Source organism: Erinaceus europaeus, chromosome 11, assembly GCF_950295315.1.
Source record: "Erinaceus europaeus chromosome 11, mEriEur2.1, whole genome shotgun sequence".
NCBI lineage: Eukaryota > Metazoa > Chordata > Mammalia > Eulipotyphla > Erinaceidae > Erinaceus > Erinaceus europaeus.
The window spans coordinates 32,232,145-32,255,496 of record NC_080172.1 but is presented as its reverse complement, the minus strand read 5'-3'; the positions used below and the strand labels follow the sequence as shown (position 1 = coordinate 32,255,496).

At 41.9% G+C, this 23,352-nt stretch overlaps 1 protein-coding gene across 1 annotated transcript; it reads left to right on the top strand.

Moving 5' to 3' along the window:
- The first annotated feature begins 729 nt into the window (after positions 1–729).
- Positions 730–2,160, top strand: LOC132541276 (endogenous retrovirus group S71 member 1 Env polyprotein-like). Its single transcript, XM_060201023.1, has one exon. The coding sequence runs from the start codon at positions 730–732 to the stop codon at positions 2,158–2,160; it is 1,431 nt and encodes a 476-aa protein (XP_060057006.1).
- Positions 2,161–23,352: the final 21,192 nt, after the last annotated feature.

The window sequence follows — 23,352 nt, the reverse complement described above, 5'->3', positions numbered from 1 at the left end:
ACATTGCATTTACCGCCCCCAGAGTTCGGGGCAAGTAGAAAGAATGAATAGGACTATTAAGGAAAGCTTAACCAAGTTAAAAATAGAGACTGGCGGGGACTGGATTTCTCTTTTACCCTTTGCTTTGCTTAAAAGCAGGAATACCCCATACGTGTCTGGATTTACTCCATTTGAGATTGTGTATAGTAAACTGCCAACCTTGGTGCCCCGGGTTGAGACTGAAAAATTGGCCGAAGTGTCACGGGGCAGACTCCTCAAGTCCCTACAGGCCTTGCAGGTGGTGCGAGGAAAAGCCAGAGCCGCCGTCCGGGACGAAAAGCCTGGGACCCGGAGGGAGGAAAGCCGAGGCCAAGTCCCCTTGTTCGAGCCTGGTGATTCCATACTGGTGAAGAAGCTGCATCCTGACCATCTCGAAGCCTGGTGGGAAGGACCATACACCGTGATCCTGAGTATGCCAACTGCTGCTAAGGTTGCCAGGAAACGACACTGGATTCATCATACTCGCCTGAAGAAATTTGTGGCGGACCCCCCGGAAATAGAGAATCTGAGGAAATGGTGTGCCGTAGCCACCCCAGACCCAATGAAGGTCCGCTTGGTCTCCTTCTAACTTGTATGTGTGTTTTGCCTGGTGCACTTCTGTTTTACCTCTGCCACTGCCCAAGCTCACATGCCTCCCACCCCCGAGTGTCCTCTCTGTATGTATGGGAGCTGAAAAACAAAGAGGGAAAGATGGTCGCCAACCAACTAACTGCCGGGCAGCCTATATTCACTCTTGATCTGTGTGATCTATTTGATGCCAACTGGACCAGGGTAATCTATGCCGGCCAGACTGCAACCGGAGGGACTACTATAGATGGGGGGTGTGGCTCCATTGACCTGGAGGCTCGCCTTTGGGACAGACCCTATTATGTATGTCCCAAAGAAGACAGCCCCACCAACTGCAGAGGAGAACCATATTTTTTCTGTGGGTTGTGGGGGGAATGTCTGACAGCATCTCCAGGGAGGGATGGTGATAAGCACCTGAAAGTCATAAGAGTGATTCGACCAGGTGGCCCGGCTGAACCAGGTACTTGCTATATTAGAGACTGTAACCCTGTGGAGGTGACGGTCAAAACATGGAATGAGACTGATTCATGGATGAGAGGGAGAATGTGGGGCATTAAGATTCCTTTTTCTGAAAAGGACTTTGGGACATTATTCACTATTCAACTGCGGATGCTGCCATGGACTCAGAATCCTATTGGGCCCTTGAGACCCATCATTTTAGGAGAAGACCCCCGACCTACTCTCTCTCCCTCTCTACGGATGGGGGGAGAGAATGAGACTAATGGGGATCAGACTGACATTGCACCAAGTGGCACTAAACTGACTGACGCAGAACCTTTGCATCCCAGGGTGAAGCCACTAGTGAAAACTGTAGAATTAATGTATTACCTTTTGAATGAGTCTGACCCTAACATAACCAGAAACTGCTGGCTTTGTTTACACCCTGAGCCTCCTTATTACATAGGTGTGGCTGCCTCTGCAGGAATAGGTAGCCAGAAGGGAGACATAAGGAAGCTGGCTCTATCCTCTAGCAACTCTAAGGGCCCAGAATGTAAGTGGGGAGTACAGCCCCACATGACACTGGGAGATATCCAGGGAACAGGAACTTGTATTATCACAGCCAACTATAAATTGGAATCCTCCCCGTACAGGGGAAATTGCAACCTAACCATTAAAGTTAGTAAGACTCAAGAGTGGGCGACCCTCCTCAAAGCCCCTGAGGGGACTTGGTGGGCCTGTACTTCGGGCATGACCCCCTGCATCACCCCCTACGGAATGACCAAAGAGGACCTCTGTGTTTTGGCCCATATCCTGCCCCATGTATACTATTCCCATGGCGAAGAAGGGTGGGCTCACCTTGAACGGCAAGGAACAGACTACCTCGGACCAATAAGACGGAAACGCGTCCCGATAGTAGTTCCTATACTCGTGGGGACAGCCATAGCAGGGACAGCAGCAATGGGAGCTGCAGCCCTAGCTAAGGAGACTACTCTAGTACAATTAGATCAGCAGATCAATCAAGATATGGCCACACTAGAGGGCACTATTGAATCTCTCGAAGGGTCCCTATCTTCGTTGGCCGAGGTGGTCCTGCAAAATCGTAGGGGACTTTGATTTGTTATTCATGAAACAGGGTGGGTTATGTGTGGCCCTGAATGAGCCCTGTTGCTTTTATGCCAACCACTCCGGAATGGTGAAGAAAACTTTAAGTGAGGTCAAGAAAAGAATAGAAGATAGAGATAACCGTCTAAGGGACCTGAGCGAGGACAGCTGGTTCGCAAACCTATTTTCTTGGCCCTCTTGGTTAAAAACACTAATTAGTTCCCTGGCAGGGCCTCTGATCACCCTACTTCTACTTCTTACCCTGGGGCCTTGTCTATGGAGGTCTTTGATCTCCTTGATTAAAAGGAGAACTGAGAAGGTTATGCTCCTGGAGTCTCAGTATGTCGAGGAGCAATATAGCTCAGAAGAAGAAGATGAATCAAGGATTTGATTCCCAGCTAAGACTAGTGGGGAATGTTAGAGGCAGTAACTCTAAAATAGTTATAGTTGCTTTTTAAGTTTTGAGTTTTAAGAATAGTTTAAATATAGTTGCTTTTTGCCTTCCTGACCAGTGAGGTGGAAAATTCCTTGCCCTTTTCCCCTCGACAGAACCTGAGAGGCCATCAATTATTTTGACAGACCCTGCAGCAAGCAGGACTCCTCATGACCTCTGCAACAGAATACTGTTACCAGACAGTTAAAAATGGCCTGACAAATGATGGCCCGATAGATTGCAAACAGATGGTCGGTGGTCCCAACAAAGAACTAAAGAATGTGGTGACCCCCACTTTGGCAATGACCTATTGGTCTGGTGTAATGTTTAGAAATAGCCCATGCTTTGCTCTGAATGGATCAGGCTTTTGCTAAGTTTGAAATTATTGGATATAGGCAGATAAGGTGATGTGTTCCCCCTCCCTGAGTGTAGTCTGAATTCCTATAAATTGTATGGTTTGAGCTTTGTTCAGGGTCGAGCTTGGTAGACTAACACCAGTCACCATCTCGGCCCGGATTGCGATTCGTGAATAAACATCTTTTACTTCCTTGCAGTGGATGGTGGTTTGATTTCACTCGCTAACACTTACCAACAATTCCCCCTTTCTTTTTAACTAATGGACATAGTATCAGGATTGTAGGGTGAACAGAAACCTATATCGTACAGGCGTTTTCAAAAGAACTGGCATAAGACATGGAAAACAAAATACGCGAACAGCAATAACCAGTGTGATGCCAAGGGGAACGTTTCTTGCCCCAAAGGCAAGGCCTAGCAGGCAAATGGCATTTCTTGCCTCTGTGAACGCTTCATGCCTCTGGGGGCATCTGTTGCCTCAAAGGGCATTTCCTGCCTCTGTGGGCATCTCTTGCCTCTTGGGGCGCTTCATGCCTCTGTGGGCATAACCTAATAAGGAGGGGGAGTTTTTTGCCTCTGTGACAGACACTGCAGGCGAGGGAACATGGTCTATAAAGTCTCAAGGCAATTGGCTGAAGTTAGTCTTTGAGAAACACAGCAGTGTGTACCAGTAAGTCCGATGGAGGTGTCAGTCCAAAGTAGCTAACCACAGAAGAAAATGCCAAGGGATGAAACGCTGCATGTCTGTCTCGATGGCAGAATGTCAGAAATCTGATTTTCTGTAGAGAGTGATCTTTGGAGTCTGTGAATCTGTTTCTTCAGGTCGTGCCAGGTCACATCATTGGTTTCCGGGGGTGTGTTGTAATCATTCCATCTTGTGGGCGATCTCAGAGAACAGGATCCAAATGGATTTCCAGGAATTCCATTTGAGTAGATGCTTTTTCATGTGAAGACTTGACAGCTGAAATTCACTTACTTGTCAAACAAAACTTGTAGCAGAATAGAAGTTTACTATAATTGATAACTCCATTATAATTGGAAGTCCTTTCTAGTATGATTTTAAGGTTATTTAAACAGTTTGAACTCAATAAAATGTGGAAAGGTAAACAGAAGAACCACGGCAGAAGCCTCAGGCATGAGAATAATTAACATAATCATTGCACTATCTGCCCCGCCCATAACTCATACTGTTTCAGGATTAAACGTTTCAGATTTATGCCAAGACATAAAAAAGAAATCAAAGGAGGAAAAAACAATTTTTTGGATTGTTTCTGGATGTCTCTAGAAATCATGGCTGCATCCAGCATTTTTTTTTTTTAAGTCAATGTCAAAGAAAAATTCAGTCATTCAAATCACTCTCTTATGAAACAGATCTCACCATGTACCATCAAGAGTCCCCGGAGGGCGTCCTAGTCCAAAAAGCTCCTCGAAATTCCATTTAGGGTGCTTCTGACTGTTCCTGCTGGATTGCTTCAGGCACCCGTTTTTAAAAGCGTCTTCCCATCAAAGAAAGAATCCAATCAGGAGAGTAGAACTAACCACATGTATCCATTCTTGGGACTGCCAGGGTACTTGAGAATGCTCCTCAAATTAGAGTAGTCCTTCTCAGCAGGAAACATGTGAGAAGAAGTCCAGAAAGTCCCAGTGGAAATCCCCATGCATATCCCAAGGTCTATGATCACAGTCATAAAGAACCAAATTGTGGCCCGGAGCAAAATGTAGTCCTTTTCCTCAGGAAACATGGGCGAGGGAATCCAGAAAGTCCAAGGAGAAATCTCCATGCATCTCCCAAGCTCTATGATTAGGGTCACAAGAAACCAAAGTTCCCGGTCAGGGAAACAAAGTGTGGTCCCAGAGACAGAGTAACTGTCTCATGATGAAACAGTATAGGCTTTGGCAAACCTGTTCATAAGCAGAAGAGAAGACCATAGTGCATAGATAGGCAAAGTCTTCACTTATCTGGGAATTGCGCAGGTCTGGTCCTACGTTGTAGGATATGTTGTTTTCGATGGGCTGGCTTCATAGGCGGGTAACAGACGACCAGGGACTCATGGTTGAGCTGTGGTCGAGCTGTACGCAGTATCTCTTTACTCATGCAGGGCGCAGCACAATCTAAGCCAAGCTAAGCTAAAACTCAACTAACTAAAACGAACAATGTTGTCTTTATATATACTTGCCAAGTAGGGTGGAAACAGGTTGTGACATAGAGAGGGTGGAGAGAAAAGTGACTGGTGAAAATCAGAGTGTGACAAGGAGAGGGGGCGAAGCAAAAACATATCATGAACCAGTGGGGATTGAACCAATGCCCTGCAGTGGTTATGTAAATAGAATACAGTGGTTATGTAAATAGAATACAGTGTTAAGCATACCAACAATATTTGCCCATTTTCTCTATGATCCTGCATTCTCTTTTTTTAAATTTTTATTTATAAAATGGAAATATTGATAAAACTATAGGATAAGAGTGGTACATTTCCACACAATGCCCACCCCAAAGCTCCATAACTATTTTTTTATAAATTGGTGAAATTTATGTTTTTAATTATTTATTTTATTTATTCTCTTTTGTTGCCTTTGTTGTTTTATTGTTGCAGTTATTATTGTTGTTGTTGTGTCACTGTTGTTGGATAGGACAGAGAGAAATGGAGAGAGGAGGGGAAGACATAGAAGGAGAGAGAAAGATAAACACCTGCAGACCTGCTTCACCACCTGTGATGTGACTCCCCTGCAGGTGGGAAGCCGGGGCCTCTAACCGGGATCCTTACTTGGGTCCTTGCACTTTGTGCCGCATGTGCTTAACCCACTGCGCTACTGCCCGACTCCAAAGCTCCATATCTTTTCCCTTAAAAGCTTTCCTATTCTTTATCCCTCTTGGGAGTATGGATCCAGGATCATTATGGGTACAAAAGGTGGAAGGTGTGGCTTCTGTAATTGCCTCCCTGCTCAACATGGGCATTGGCAGGTTGATCCATACTCGCAAGCTGTCTCTCTCTTTCCTTAGTGGGGCAGGGATCTGAGGAGTCAGGGCTCCAAGACACATGGTGGGGTCATCTTCCCAGGGAAGTCCCGTTGGCATCATGGTATCACCTGGAATCTGGTGGCTGAAAAAGAGTTAAGATATAAAGCAGACCAAATTGTTGACTAATCATGAACCTAAAGGCAAGAATATTGCAGATGAAGATTCTATCTTTGCTTAGTGGAGTATGGCTCTGGAGAGGTAGGGTTCTGGGACACACTGGTGAGGTCATCTGTCCAGTGAGTTCAGGATGGAATCATGATAGCATCTGCAACTTGGTATAAGGCAGGGAAAAATGATTAATGAACAGGAATTGTAAAATAGGGACCTTGAGGTGAAAAGAATCCAGGAAGTCTATTTTAGGCATGTTCCTAGGGGCCCATGACTTCAGTAAGTTTTGCATGAGTTTGATAGCTAACATGGAGGTGGACTAAAAATATTATCTATGAAGATGATGTCAAGAGTTGAGAATAGGACTAGAAAGCTGGATCAGGGCAGAAAGTAACTTCCAAACTTGAAGAAAATATATAAATACAGTTAACTACTTACCATGTTAAACTGACACAGGGCCTATATTCATATTTAGCCCATGAACCTTTATAACCTCCGAGTCCCTACCAGTCTGTGTTCTCAGTCCATGATCATAGGTGGGAACATTCTAGGCTGCTCTGATTTCAAATCAGTTTTCCCCCAAGTGGCAAAGTAGAGTGATCCAGCCTCCCTTCAGAGAATAGAGCAATCCTTACCAGTGTCAATTCAAAGTGAGGGCATGATCCTAAAGAAGCCCACAGGAGTTCTTAAAATGATGCTTCTAGTGGAAGTGACCAGTGACGGTGGAAAGAGGGGCTCTATTAGAGGTCTAGGCCCATTGAATCTGTGGGGGAATCCAAGAATTCCCTGAGTAAAACCCCAGGTGATGAAGTATCCTGGCAGTTACCAAGAAGGCCATCATTAAATGAACCAATCTATTACCCTTTTCCAGTTTTTGTAGTCCACTAGGGAATTCTTTAAGAGACTATCTCTGAATCTGCTTCTACTTAACCTACTTCTCTCTCTTTTTACCTTTATTCTTTCTCTTTTTACTTTCTAATCCTCCCCTCTTTGGGGTTAGGAATATTGTTTAATGAAGTTCCTACCCTCCTAGTAGACTGCTCTTTTAATGTGAGGGTGAATTTTTTTAAACATGAAGAAATATTGGAGCTCATTTCTTCTTTTCCACCTTAACAGCCAGACTTCTTGCAAGAAATCTGCTTTTGCAGATCTTAAAGGCACTGGGGAATTAATTATTGAGTGAATTTTGCATGAAGCAGTTGTCTTCCTTTCCACTTCAAATATTCTGTTCTTTACAGAAGCCTGAAGGCATGAGATGGTGGGGTTTTTTTTTCTTTAATGAAGAATAACATTGTGTAATAAGAAGTTTTGACTCAACTCTATGCTACCTCATGGTTGTGAAATTGGGGTGGAGATGAAAAGAACATGGGTTTCAGAGTCAGAATAGAGATCTCAGGTTTTCTGTCACTACCACCTATTAACTGTATATTTGCAGTTAATTTTCTTGGCCTATAACTGTCTCAGTTCTTTCATCTTTTAAAGAGAGAGTTGAAGGATAGGCCTCCAAATGATACATAATTTTTGGCATGTGGATTATTCTGAGATGAGGTTAATTGAGGCCTTCTAGGTTCTTGAGAAACTGTTACCACTCCCTCTAGTACCTAGAGAATTGTAAACAAGAATCATGTCCAAAATTAAGGTTAATGTTACAAATATCTCTTCTTTTTAAAAAATATTCTTATTTATTTATTTATTATAGAGATATTTAAAATGGAGGGGGAGGCAGAGAAGGAAAGAGAAAGACACATGCAACAACATTTCACCGCTTGTGAAGCTTCCTTCTTATAGGTGGATACCAGGGACTTAAACCCTGGATCATGCTCACTGTAACATCTGCACTGTTACTGGGTCTGTCACCATTGGACACCCCACCCCTAGAAGTAACTTTTTTATCAGAGAAACCTACCAGGTAGGACAAACATCTAACTAGAGAGGATCTTATCTTCATCATATGAATCATTCCCTCTTTGTCAGATGATTCATTCTCTTATCTTATGAGTTTCTAATATTATTTCATAACTCAAGATGAATACCTTCATTTTGTCCCTGCTAACTTTAAAATTCACCTTTATGTCAATTATTCAAGTTTGTAAACACATTTGTTCTTTTCTTCTACTAATTTGGTTTTAATTTGATTACTTGCTCAGTCTAAGTGGAACCCATAGGGATGGGTAATTAATTTTTAAAATTTTTATTTATTTATTTATGGGAAAGATAGGAGGAGAGAAAGAACCAGACATCACTCTGGTACATGTGCTCAGAACTTCATGTTTGAGAGTCTAATTTTTTTAAATTAATTTGTTTATTCCCTTTTCTTGCTGTTTTATTGTTGTAGTTATTATTGTTGTTGTCATTGATGTCATCATTGTTAGATAGGACAGAGAGAAATAGAGAGAGGAGGGGAAAAGAAAGGCAGACACCTGCAGACCTGCTTCACCACCTGTGAAGTGACTCCCCTGTCGGTGGGGAGCTGGGGGTTTGAACCGGGATCCTTATGCTGGCCCTTGTGCTTGGTGCCACGTGCACTTAACCCGCTGGCTACCGCCCGACTCCTAAAAGTCTAATGTTTTATTCACTGTACTACTTCCCAGACCAAAGGATAGGTTTTTTTTTTTTTTTTTTCCTCCAGGGTTATTGCCAGGACTCGGTGCCTGCACCATGAATCCATGGCTCCTGGAGACCATTTTTCCCCTTTTGTTGCCCTTGTTGTTTTATCATTGTTGTGGTTGTTATTATTGTTGTTGTTGTTGCTGTCGTTGGATAGGACAGAGATAAATCGAGAGAAGAGGGGAGACAGAGAGGGGAGAGAGACACACCTGCAGACCTGCTTCACCGCCTGCGAAGCAACTCCCCTGCAGGTGGGGAGCCAGGGGCTTGAACCGGGATCCTTAAGCCAGTCCTTGCACTTCAAGTCATATGAGGGTAAATTTTTTTTAATCACTTTTTGTGATTAAAAAAATGCAGTAAGGACCAAATGTTTAATAAACAATAAAAATTGTGTAGAGGAGTGGACAGATTTTTTTTCTTTCATATCTACTACCACAGAGTTGTTAGGATAATTAAATTCGATAATACAAATTCGATAGTACCAAGTACACCTGGAGCCCTAGTTAGGGAGTCCTTGGGTTCCCCCATAGATTCAATGGGCTAGACCTCTAATAGACCCCTCTTTCTACCATCATTGGTCATTTCAATTAGGAATGTCACCATAAGCTCTCTTGAGGGCTTCTTTAGGACCATACCATCACTATGAATTAGCAATGGTAAGGACTGTTCCACTCTCCAAAGGGAGGCTGGGTCACCACACTTTGCCACTTGAGGAAAACTGATCCTGAAATGAGTACAGCTAGAATGTTGTCAGCTATGATCATGGACTGAGAACATAGACTGATAGGGACTCGGAGGTTATAAAGGCTAAATATGAATAGATACGGGCCCAGGGTCAGATAGCTTTCTAATCCTATTCTCAATTCTGACACTATCTTCCTAGACAATATTTTTAGTCCACCTTCATGTTAGCTCTCAAGCTCCAGCAAAATATACTAAAGTCATGGGCCCCCTAGGAACAAACCTAAGATAGACTTCCTAGATTCTTTTCACCTGAAAGTCCCTAATTACATCTGCTGTATTCCTACTTTATGGTTCCTGTTTATTTTTTTTAATTTATTCCCTTTTGTTGCCCTTGTTGTTTTATTGTTGTTATTGTTGTTGATGTCATCATTGTTGGATAGGACAGAGAGAAATGAAGAGAGGAGGGGAAGACAGAGAAGAGGAGAGAAAGATAGACACCTGCAGACCTGCTTCACTGCCTGTGAAGCGACTCCCCTGTAGGTAGGGAGCCAGGGACTTGAACTGGGATCCTTACGCTGGTCCTTGTGCTTTGCGCCATGTGCACTTAACCTGCTGTGCTTCCGCCAGACTCCCATGGGTCCTGTTTATTAAACATTTGGTCCTTACTGCATTTCAGCCACCACTTCTCCCTTGACTATCATGCCTAAGGAAAGCTCAGCAGATTCATGACTGCAATGTCAGCCTGTCAAGTACACCCTCACTCATATCAGGTATCAAATGGCTATGACCTGGAATACTGGCTCCATTGACAACTATCTCTGATTAAGAGAAGTTACATCACTCTCCCAGCTATGCAGAATAATTAGGCTATGAGTTGCATAAGCTTTATGGCAAATATAAGCTTTGCACACTGAGATATCTTCCATGACACGTTCCCTAATAAATAAGCCTTTTTAAGAATAGCCATATTGCCTAATTAACAGCAAACTAAATATGAACTAAAATCAGTACAATACCTATCAACATCTCAATGGAACTTTTTCAATAGAACACATCTAAATTTGCATGAATACACACATATCAAATGGCCAAATTAGTTCTGATTTAAAAAAAAAAAAAAGGAAGTTTGAGACCCGGCTCTCCAAATGCAGGGGGGTTGCTTCACAAGTGGTGAAGCAGGCCTGCAGGTATTTACCTTTCTCTCCCCCTCTGTTTTCCCTTCCTCTCTCAATTTCTTTCTGTCCTATCCAACAGCAACAGCAGCAATAACAACAACAGCAAAGGCAACAAAAATGGGGAAAATGGCCTCCAGGAGCAGTAGATTCATAATGCAGGCACTGAACCCCAGAGATATCCTTGGAGGCAAAAAAGATAATTATTTTTTTTAAAAAAAGGAAAATTGGGGAGTCTGGCGGTACGCAGCTGGTTAAGTGCACATGGCGCAAAGCGCAATGACTGGCATAAGGATCTCGGTTCATACCCCCCCTCCACCTGCAGGGGAGTCGCTTCACAGGCGGTGAAGCAGGTCGGCAGGTATCTTTCTCTCCCCCTCTCCGTGTTCCCCTCCTCTCTCCATTTCTCTGTCCTATCCAACAATGACAACATCAATAATAATAACTATGACAACAATAAAAACAGCAAGGGCAACAAAATAAATAAATAAATATTTTTTAAAAATATTTAAAGAAAGGAAAATTGGAGGTTTCTCCATCCCTGAACTTGAAACTATACTATAAGATAATAAAAATCAAAACAGTATTGTATGGGAACAAAAAAAAGATACATAAATTAATTAAATACTATTTAAATCTCAGAAAAAACCTACACACACAAAAAGGGAATATACACATACTGAACTAGTTGTGACAAAGTAAGCAAGGTGATACAATGAAGAAACGAAAGCCTCTTCAACAAATTCTATGAGGAAACAGACATACTATAAATACAGAAAAAGAAATAGATCACTGTTTAAAATCATATACAAAAATTAACAAAAAAAAGGGATTAGAGACTCAGACAAGCATTTTAAAACAAAGACAGGAAAAAAAGGACATAGGCAAAACATTCATGGACATCAACCTCAGCGATGTGTTTAAGGCAAAACAAACAAAAGCAAAAATAAATAAATGAAATTTCTTAAGACAAAAACAAAGCAAAACAAAAAATTTATAAAATGACAAGAACAAGCACAAAAATTAAAATGTAACCTACTGTCAGAGAAGATATTTGCATATTCAATAAAGGTATATGTAAAATACATCTGGAATTTATATATATCATCAAAGCAAAAAAAAAGAAAAAGAAAATCAAAAACTGGGCAGAAGATTTTAATATATCTTTTACCAAAGAGGGCATACAGATAAGATGGCTTATAGCGGCCTGAGAAAAACTTCACTTTTCAGGAAAACACAAACCAAAAGTATGGTGAGGTATTACCTCACACATTGAAAAGACTGAGAATGTGTTGGGGAGGATGCAGAAAAAGAAACTCTTCCAAATGTTGATGGTAGATATAGCCTCTGTGAGAACCAGTATGGAAATGCTCTTAAATAAAATCCTCTTAAAATAAAAAATAAGAGGACTGGGAAGTAGCATAGTGGTAATACAAAGACTTTCATGTCCAAGGCACCAGAGGCTACAGGTTCAATTCCTAGCACTACGGTAAGACAAAAGTGAGAAGTGCTCCAGTAAAATAGAAAACAAACAAGCAAGCAAGCAAGCAAAAATTTCAACAACAAAAACTAAAAATTTAGGGGTCCAGATGGTAGCTCACCTGGTTAAGCACTCACATTACAGAGTGAATTCAATCCCCTGGTCCCCACCTGCAGGGGAAGAGCTTCACACATGGTAAAGAAGGGCTGCAAATGTCTCTCTGTCTCTCTTCCTCTCTACCTCCCCTTCCCTTTTCAATTTCTCTATTTGCCTCTATAAATAAATACATATAATTAATTTTTTTGAACCCAGATCCTTGCATATGGTGACATGTGTGCTTAAACAAAGTGCTACCAGCCAGCTTCCTCACTTAAATTAACATACACCTATAGGGTATAAGAACTTTGTAATAGTCATCAATTTAATATAATGGCCAGATATTAATAATCGTCTAATACTAGCCATAGTTTACTCACAATTGTAACTTTTCATTTGTAGATTATTTGAATCATGATCCACATAAGGTTTACACATAGAAAGTCACTTCAGATGCATTTCTACCTTTTTTATGAGAAAGAGAAAATGAAAGAGACTGGTATATGAGTCATTCATATAACATGTCATAATTAATTTTTTTAAAAGCTAAAAATTTTAAAAACATACATGTACACATGATGCCCACAGAAGTTTTGTTCATTTTGCTTGTTTTGTTTTTGTTTTTGTTTTTTACCAGAGTGCTGCTCAGCTTTGGTTTATAGTGGTGCAGAGAATTGAACCTGGGAGACAGGGTGCACCTGATTGAGCACACATGTTACAATGCACAAGGACCTGGTTTCAGCCCCAGTCCCCATCTGCAGGGGGGAAGCTTACAAGTGGTGAAGCAGTGTTGCAGGTGTCTTTCTTTTTTTAAAAAAAATATTTATTTATTTATTCCCTTCTGTTGCTCTTGTTGTTTTATTGTTGTAGTTATAATTGTTGTTGTTATTGTTGTGTTGGATAGCACAGAGAGAAATGGAGAGAGGAGGGGAAGACAGAGAGCGGGAGAGAAAGACACCTACAGACCTGCTCCACCGCTTGTGAGGTGACCACCCTGCAAGTGGGGAGCTGGGAGCTCAAACCGGATCCTTTCACTGATCCTTATACTTTGCACCACATGCACTTAACCTGTTGTGCTACCACCTGACTCCTGCAGGTGTCTTTCTGTCTCTCTTCCTCTCTATCACCCTTTTCCCTCTCAATTTCTGGTTCTCTCTATCCAAAAAATGTAAAGATAACTTTTAAAAATCTTTTTTTAAAAAGGGAGTTGGGCAATAGCACAGTGGGTTAAGCACACGTGGCGCAAAGAGCAAGGACCAGCCTAAAGATCCCAGTTCGAGCCTCTGGCTCCCCACCTGCAGGGGAGTCGCTTCACAGGTGGTGAAGCAGGTCTGCAGGTGTCTTTCTCTCCTCCTCTCTGTCTTCCCCTCCTCTCCCCATTTCTCTCTGTCCTATGCAACAACGATGACATCAACAACAATAGCTATAACAATAATAAAAACAAGGGCAACAAAAAGGAAATAAATATTTTTTTAAAAATTTTTATAAGAGAGAGAGAATTGAACCTGGGACTTTGGAGCCTCAAGTATGAGAGTCTCTTTGCATAACCATTATGCTAATGTCAATTTAATATAATGGTCAGATATTAATAATAGCCTAATATTAGCCATAGTTTACTGACAATTGTAACATTTCATTTGTAGATTATTTGAATCATGATCCAGATAAGGTTCTTCCCCAACCCCACAGAAGTATTTTTTTCATATTCTTCAAATCATTTAGAAAGATTAATGGTTAACAGTACCATGTATAATTACATATTCATAAATCTCTCATCTCTCAGTGATAGATGAATGCATAAAACTGTCACCCCTAATTTAGCTCCTTTCCACCATAGTGTTCCAGGATTCCCAATACCCTCTCCAGCCCCACATTTCCCCTCCTTTCCCAGAGTCCTTTGCTGCAATATACCACACCAAGTTTCATTTTCTGTTTTCCCATTCTGTCCTTGTTTCTGAAGTTCCACCTACAAGGATCATCAGTATTTGTTCTTTTTTGTTTCGCTTAATTCATATAACATGATTCCTTCAAGTTCCATCCAAGATGAGGCAAAAGATATACATATATGTGTGTGTGTATATATATATATATATATCACAATGTTCATAGCCATTCATCTGTCACTGGGCATTTGGATTGCTTCCGAGTTTGAGCTATTAAAAATTGTCCTGTGATGGGGGGCTGGTAGTAGTGCACCAGGTAGGTTAAGAGCACATAGTGCAAAGCTCAAGGACCAGTACAAGGATCCTGGTTCAAGCCCCCACCTTCCCACCTGCAGGCGGCCACTCCCTGATCAGTGAAGCAGGTCTGAAGGTGTCTATCTTTCTCTCCCCCTCTGTGTCTTCCCCTCTTCTCTCAATTTCTCTCTGTCCTATCCTAATTTTTTTTTAAAAAGGGGGGGGGATGTCCTCCAGGAGCAGTGGATTTGCAGTGCTGGCTACGAGCCCCAGCAATAACCCTGGATGAAAAAAAAATACCTCTCTCACATTTTGTGGTGTGGGAAGTAGTCCCCTTTTCTCCCTCTCTGTCTCACCCTACCCTCTCAATTTCTGGCTGTCTCCATCCAACAAATAAAGACATTTTATTTATTTATTTTATTTATTTATAAAAAGGAAACACAGACAAAAGCATAGGATAAGAGGGGCACAACTCCACACAATTCCCACCACCAGAATTCTGTATCCCATCCCCTCCCCTGATAGCTTTGCTATTCTTTAACCCTCTGGGAGTATGGACCCAAGGTTATTGTGGGATGAAGAAAGTGAAAGTTCTGGATTCTTTAATTGCTTCCCCGATGAACATGGGTATTGACAGGTCGATCCATACTCCAGCCTGCCTCTCTCTTTCCCTAGTGTGGCAGGGTTCTGGGAAATCAGAGCTCTAGGACACATTGGTGGGGTTGTCTGTCCAGGGAAGTCTGGTTGGCATCATACTAGCATCTGGAACCTGGTGGCTGAAAAGAGAGTTAACATACAAAGCTAAACAAATTATTGACCAGTCATGAACCTAAAAGCTAGAACAGTGCAGATGAAAAGTTGGGGGGGATTATCTGTTTTATAGAGAGCTAGTAGGTATATTTTAGTTATATTCCAAAGGGCCTGTAGTTATACTAGCTTTTGTGTTTGTTTTTTGTTTGTTTTGTTTTTTGTTTTTCTTTTTATCCACTGAGCCTGAAATCTGATATGCAGGTGGATCCAAGTTATTGTCTGGGGAGATGATGTCATGGCTGGAAAAAGGACCTGAAAGCTGGATAAGGGAAGAAAGTAGCTCCTAAATATGGGGGTGTAGAAATATTGTTGACTGTAAACCCCATCTATCTGATGTGATCTGGGGCTCATAGTCAGCTTAGAAGCCTATGTAACCTCCGCATCCCTGTACATCTGAGCTCATAGTCTGTGGTCATGAGTAGGAACATTCCAAGCTGCCCCAGTATCAGGACCCATCTTCCTCAGGCGTAGTATAGAGTATGTTGTCCAGCCTCCCTTCAGAGGATGGAACATTCTCTACATTTGTTGATCCAAGTTGAGGTTAAGGTCCTATTGGAGCCCACAAAGGGGTCTATTGTGTTGTTCCTGACAGAAATGACCGGTAACAATGGAGAGAGGACCCACCAGTAGGAGGTTTTTCCCTGGCTCTCTGACACAGGTAGTAGATGACAACCACCACTGTGCAACTTTTAAGGCAATAAGGAGGTTCTACCACCTTCTGAAATACTTTTACAACCAGCACACGAAACCTGAAGCTATTTCTTTTCTTTTAGTTTGTTATTATTATTATTATCATTTTCTGTTATTGCTCCTGGTAGACTCTTTCAGCTAGAGACAGACAGAGAAGCAGAGGAAGAGAGAGCAACATACCAAGGCACTAAATACTTCCCTCCTCCCCCATGTGGTGGAGACCAGGCCACAACAAAGTAGGCACACTATCCAGGTGAGTTATCTTGCCAGCTCTAAAGTTTTGTTCTTTTGTGAAGCCTAGGCAATTTACCTTGTGCTATTACACAGTTCCCAGGTTTTGTTTTTTGTTTGTTTGCTTGCCTTCCAGATAGTAAAACAGAGAAAGAGGAAGAGAAAGAGAATGAGACAAGATAGCACTAGGTCTCCTCTGGTTCCATGGCACCTCTGATGTAGTACTGGTTCTTGAACCTGGGCCATGTGCAGGGTAAGACAAGCTTAATGCCTGGTAAACTACTCTCCAGTTCAATACCTGAAGCTCTTCAGGCCCAGATTCTTCTTTTTTTTTTTTTTAATAGATAAAATTATTATGGTCCAGGAGGTGGTGCAGTGAAAAAAGTATTGGACTCTCAAGCATTAGGTCCCGAGTTAAATTCCTAGATGCACATGTACCAGATGATGTCTGGTTCTTTTTCTCTCTCTCCTCCTATATTCCTCATGAAAAAATAAATACTTTTTTAAAAAAATTATTTATTTATGAGTGAGAGAGAGCCACCAAAGTACCACTGAACTCTGGCATATGGCAGTGCTGGCAAATAAGTTGGAATATTGTGTGAGCATAAAGATGAGCGAATAGGAAGGTCATCCACTCGTGGCATTTTGCAGTGTAAAAGCACTATTTATTTGTATTCTTCAAAGAAGCAAATGTGACTAAAGGGACTTAAGACTAACATTACATTTTTTTCCTAAAGATTCATTATGAAAATAAGGCTTGAAAACAAGTGGAATGTGTCCAACACTGAAAGCTAGTCTGAAGGGAGGAAGAAAATTAGAGATTTTATGAGCAGTCTAAAACCATGGTTTCTTAAGAATTAGTGGTAGAAGTTGTTTTACACAGCATATATATAAATGATCTGAAGGGAAATTCTATCACAGAATTATTGCATTTATTGAGTTATTGGAAAAGTCATAAGGTATTTTTTTTTCTATGTAGAATTGTTCTTTGGAGCAGGGGAGAGTAGATAGCATAATGGTTATGCAAAAGAGACTCTCAGACCTGAGATGCCAAAATCCCAGGTTCAGTCCCTTGCACCATCATAAACCTTGCTTTCTCTTTAACTCTCTGCCTTTCTATCTCTATCAAAAAGAAGTAATTCATTACTTTAAAAATATTTGATGACCATTTAAAGAATTTGGATAGAGGCTGGGTGGTGGTGCACCTGGTTGATTGCACATGTTCAAGTGCTCAAGGATCCAGTAAGCACCCAGTCCACACCTGCAGGGAGAAAGCTTCAGGAGTGAAACAGGTGTCTGTGAAGCAGGGCTGTAGGTTTCTGTCTCTATCACCCCTTCCCCTCTCAATTTCTGGCTATTTCTAGCCAATTAATAAATAACAATAATTTTTTAAAAATTGAATAGTGGTATATGCTGTTTATTTTAGCACAACAATCAGAATGAATCACTAATTCTTACTAGAGGAAAATTGCTGTAAAATGAAATTTTAAAATGTGTTATATTGAAATGAAAAATTGGAGCCAGGTAGTGGACACACCTAGTTAAGCGCACATAGTACAGTACACAAGGACATGGGTTCAAGCCCCTGGTTTCCACCTGCAGGGGGAAAAGCTTCACAAGTGGTGAAGTAGAGCTGCAGGTGTCTGTCTCTTTCCCTTTCTATCTCCCTTTCCCCTATCAATTTCTCTCTGTCTCTATCCAATAATAAATATATTTGTTTTAATTCCATAGGCAAAAGAATGGAAATAAGTGCTGCTTTTGGACTCTCACTTCCGCATTCCACTATTCCCTGAGTGGCAGGCTCTGATTACAGCTAACTTGCTCTCACCTTTATTGTCGGCACCTTGATGGACTCTAACTTATCAGCTCATGCCATGCCCAGCTTGAAACAGTTAAAAGCTGAGTGTCGTTAGTATTCGGGGCTCCAGTAGGCCGGGCTAGCTTCGCTGCGGTAGACAGAGACGACCAGAGACACACGGCTGGGCAGAGAGGCTTTATTCATGAGCGGGCAAACATGTGCTCTCCTGTCTTTCTGCTCTGGTGGCAGAGAGAGACCCTTAAACTAATCACCACACAGATCTGTCCTCCATCCCCTCAAGCGGCCGCGCCAAGAACTCCAGAAGTCTATAGGGGTTCCGGGGGCGGGGAGAAGGGCGCCCGTGAAACTAGCAAGGGCCAAACCAATTCTCCTGGCAGGGGGAGAGTGAGACCAAACCAATGTGAAACATACAAAAATTCCCCCTTTTCTTTTTAACTAAATGACCACAGTATCAGGGGTGTGGGATGAACTTCTTATATCATACAGGCATTTTCAAAAAAGAAACTGGCACAAACATGGAGGAACATGTAAGACAAGAACCAGTGTGCTGCCAAGGGAAGGCCTGAGGGGGCAATTTTTTGCCTCTGTGGGCAAAGCTTTATCAGCTAAAGAACCTTTGCTGCCTCTGTGGGCTTTTGCCTCGATGGGCATTTTTTTTTTTCCTCTGTGGGCATTACCTAGCATGGGGGGATATGGCCTAGAGTCCCAAGGCAGCTGGCTGCAGTCAGTCTTTGAGAAACCCAGCAGCATAAAGGGAAGCTGCAAAGTGTCCAAGAGTTGTACCAGTGAGTCCGATAGAAATGCCAGTCCAAAGCAGATGTCCACAGAAGAATGCCAGGGGGTGGAACGTTGTATGAGGAAGGTCAGCTTCTGGAATTCCGCTTTTCTGTAGAGAACTTGACAGCTCCAATTTACTTACTATGAAACAAAACTTGTAGCAGGTTAGAAGTTTATCACAATTGATAACTCTATTACAATCATTAGCATAACCATAGTGTAATCTAACGTTTTTAATTGAGAAGGAATTTGAGAATTTTACATATCAATAAGTCTACTTAACCTTTTGTTACACCCATTGAAGATGGAGACACACCCTAGGTGTGCGCAGGTTTTTTGGTTTTTCTTTTACTAACTTAGTTAAAATATATTGATTTTTAACTAATTTTTAACTCAGACTTTGAATGTAAGTTAATTTTACCTTTATGAGAACTATATTGAAAACCTTTTTCATTTAACTCTGTCTGGTAAGAATATAGCCTTAAAGTTACATTTTTAACCTTAAAGTTAATGTTTACCAAACTTTAAACACACACGTAAACATGGCCTTTAATACACAGGGAGAGAAACCTTTGTTATGAAGACATGTCATTTTAAACACGAATTTAGATCTGTACTTCTTAGTTGTTGGGGGGGGGGTCACCATCTGGAGGTGGCCTCCCACACAGCTCCACTTCTAGGAATTGTAGGTTGTGATCTCTGGACGAATCTCTGCGTATTCTAGCTCATCTGCCTTCAGACCCAAGCTGGAGATCTCTGCCAGGGGGCCCAGTTTCGGCAGGGAGCCCACGGTCTCCAGGTGGTCCAGGATCTGCCCAGACTTCATAGCAGGAGGGCGGGCAGGCCAGCCATGCAGAAGGCACCAGCCGAGGTGCGCGGCCATGAGAGGCTGCAGCTTTGCCTGCCATGTCTGGTGCCCTGCTCTCGGGGGCCGAGCAGCGTGGGAGGAGCCCATGCCCAATGCCCCGCGCCACACGGTGGAAAGCCAGCTCATGTGGGCTGACGTTGGGCTCCTGCGGGCTGGCGTTGGGCAGAAATCACAGAGTGGTCCAGAGATAAATGTTCCAGAAACAGCAAAACAGTCTCGTGAAGAAAGGGCAGAGGCCTTTGGAGATCTCTTCACAAGCAGAAGAGAAGGCCATAGTGCATAGGTAGCCAAATTGTCTTCACTTATCTGAGAGATGCACAGGTCAGGTCCACGTGGGCGTCATCTGTCGTTAGTATTCGGGGCTCCGGCAGGCTGGGCTAGCTTCTTGGCGGTAGACAGAGACGACCAGAGACACACGGCTGGGCAGAGAGGCTTTATTCATGAGCAGGCAAACATTTGCTCTCCTGTCTTTCTGCGCTGGCGGCAGAGAGAGACCCTTAAACTAATCACCACACAGATCTGTCCTCCATCCCCTCAAGCGGCCGCGCCAAGAACTCCAGAAGTCTATAGGGGTTCCAGGGGCGGGGAGAAGGGCGCCCGGGAAACTAGCAAGGTCCAAACCAATTCTTCTGGTGGGGGGAGAGCGAGACCAAACCAATGTGAAACATACAACAGCTGAGTACTGTGGTACAAGTTTGTTCAGGTTTGGTAGGAATTGGCCTGTCACCCATTAATGTGAAATAGATGGCCTCAGGTCTCCTTTCATTACTTTTGAGCTGTAACACTGGAGAGCAATATTACAGAATGTTTTTATAACAATATTATCCTTTTACATTGAAGGGAAGCAAAAATGTACCACTCCCTCCCATCCCAAATATATATTGGTGTTAATTTTCTGAATATTGTGTTGCCAGTCCATTTTCCAGATATATGAAAAAGTTTCTATTATTTTTTTCTTAAAGAATCTGTAACTCACAGCAATTTAGTAGCTTTCATTTAGAAGTTGAAATAAAGGGATCGGGCAGTAGGGCAGGGAGTTAAGTGCACGTGGCGCAAAGCACAAGGACTAGTGTAAGGATCCCAGTTATAGCCAGCCCCAGGTTTCCCACTGCAGAGGGGTCGATTCATAAGCAGTAAAGCAGCAGGACAGCAGGTGTCTGTCTTTCTCTCTCCCTCTCTGTCTTTCCCTCCTCTTTCGATTTCTCTCTGTCCTATCCAACAACGACAGCAGTAATAACAACAATGATAAACAACAAGGGCAACAAAAGAGGAAAAAATGGCCTCTAGGAACAGTGGATTCATGGTGCAGGCACCCAGCAATAAGCCTGAAGGCAAAAAAAAAAAAAAAGAAGTTGAAATAAAGTATTTTATATGGTATTTCATTTTCACCAACTACCCCAAATCCAGAAAGCTTTTTTAAAAAAATATACTTTATTGAGTATAGTTGTTGACACAGACAGATTCAGCAAGTGTTATTGACTCATAGTTTCTCCTTTTTTCTTAAATATTTTTATTTATTTATTATTGGATACAGAGTGAGAAATTGAGAGGGGAGGGGAGATAGAAAGGGAGAGAGACCTGCAACCCTGTTTGATCACTCATGAAGCTTTCCCTGGGTTCTTGTACAGTTTAATGTATTTGCTTAACCAGATGCACCACCACTTGGCCCCCAACTTGCCGGGATAGCCTGAGGGTACTTCTTCCCGAGCTAGTGCTCTCTGGGTTGGAGAGAACTCAACTGGAGCCGATCTAGGCTGCTGCGTGGGAGAGGGATCAGAAACTCGTGCCGCACCAACTTTGCAGGAGATACACACTCTGGAACTCTCGGAGCCGGAAAGCAATTTCCAAGTGTCTTTAATCAGAAGAGCAGCTGTTTTTATACTCTCCAAGTAGAGTGGAAACAGGATGTGATATAGAGAGGGTGGAGAGAAAAGTGACTGGTGAAAATCAGAGTGTGACAAGGAGGGGGTGGAACAGGCAAGAATCCTATCACTGAACCACCAATGCCCTGGAGGGAGTGCTTTATGTAAATGTAAAAGTGATTTATGCAAATAGACCAAAGCTTTGAATGGGATCAGTAAATCCCTATATAGGCATATGGTTAAGCAGAAGCCAGGGGGAGGTGGCATACTACCCAACACCAACTCATTGTTCTTCATGATGATATAGTTATTTGAATTTACTGGCAAATTAGAAAACTCTGTGGATTTCAAAAAATTTACAGAGACAGCCACCAGATATATAGGTGATTGTAGAAGAAAAGAGGTAGAAAGAATTGTGGACTTGCTTTCTTAGCAAACTATAGCTAGTGTGTCAGTGTCTATTTTGTACCTCCAGTGAACTAAACATAGTTTTTACATTTTAAATGGTTGAAAATATAAAGACATGAATACATATATGATTAGGGGCTAGTGGCCTACAGTATAATTTTTAACATATGTAACATAATCTTTAACATATACAGCCTCTCATCTCTGCTTTACTGGTGTCTAGGAGACACAATCGGATCCCAAAGTCCCTTCATCCAGTTCCTTTCCTTTATTCCCCAGAGTCCTTTGTTTTGGTGCAATAGTGTCCTATATACCTGTCCAAGTTTAACCTTGTGTTTTCCCTTAATGTTCTTTGTTATTCAAATGATGAGGTCATCTCCTTTGCAATAGCAAAGCTCATAACTCAAAGGCATCAGGTTTAGTGAGACAAGCCAGAAAGAGAAAGACCAATAAAAAATGTTCTCTTTTACAGGGTGAACTTAAGAACAAAAATACTTAAATTTTAAAAACATGAATATCTTAAATTAAGGTTCATGTGTTTGTGAAGAGAACCAGAACATCACTCTGGCATATACAGTGTTGGATAGCCAACATTGGACCTCATGCTTGCAAATCTCCTGACACTGTTCCACATCCTGGGTCACAAAAGCTTTTTTTTTTTTTTGTGACACGTGAAAAATATATGAAGTATCTGGAAAAACAGCTCAACTGGCAGAGCATGGATTTTGTATGCCTGAAGTTCCTGGTTTGATACCATCCATGTACCATATGTACCACAGTTGTGCTATTCTGGTTTCTCTCTGTCTTTCTCATGTGTTTCATATGTAAGCTTATCTAAGATGGAATAAATAAATCCTTTTAAAAGTATATGAAGATATTGAATTGGAATTTGTAGAATATATCTATAGCTATGCATATTCTTTTACATGCTGTTTGTGGCTAATATCTCACTACAGTGACAGAGTTGATAAATTGTGAGAAAGACAAGCCCAAAACTAAAGATAGACAACTATTGTACTTGCTTCAGATTACACTAAAACTTAAGAAATGGGGTGGGAGGGGTTGAGGTTCAGGTCCTGGAACATGATGGCAGAGGAGGACCTAGTGGGGCTTGAATTGTTATGTGGAAAATTGAGACATGGTACACATACATGTACAAACTACTATATTTTACTGTTGACTATATACCATTAACCCCCCAGTAAAGAAAGAAAATAAATTAAGAAATGAGTACTAATGGGGGCCGGGTTGTGGTCTACCTGGTTAAGCTCATACATTACAGTGCACAAGGACTCAGGTTCAAGACCTTGGTCCCCACTTCATGAGTAGTGAAGGAGTCCCAAGAGAAAGCAGCAGCTTTTCAGAAAAACAAAAAGATAACTGTAGCCTCAAAAAAATGCAGCCTTAGGTAAGCCTCTAGCTTTTGTGCTGGGATCCCAGCAGAGACAGAGAACAAAAGAAAGCATCAAGTCCCCAAAAAGTTGGCACAAAAAGTTGGGAGCTAGTAACTAAGGAAAAGTGTCCTACAGACAGGATTTGAATCTGCAGATGAATCAACACAAGTTAGTAATTTACATTTTTATTTGAGAAAATAAAGACTTTACTGTAA

Coding starts and splice junctions, on each gene's coding strand:
- LOC132541276 (XM_060201023.1), top strand. CDS start 730: ATGGTCGCCAACCAACTAACTGCCGGGCAGCCTATATTCACTCTTGAT.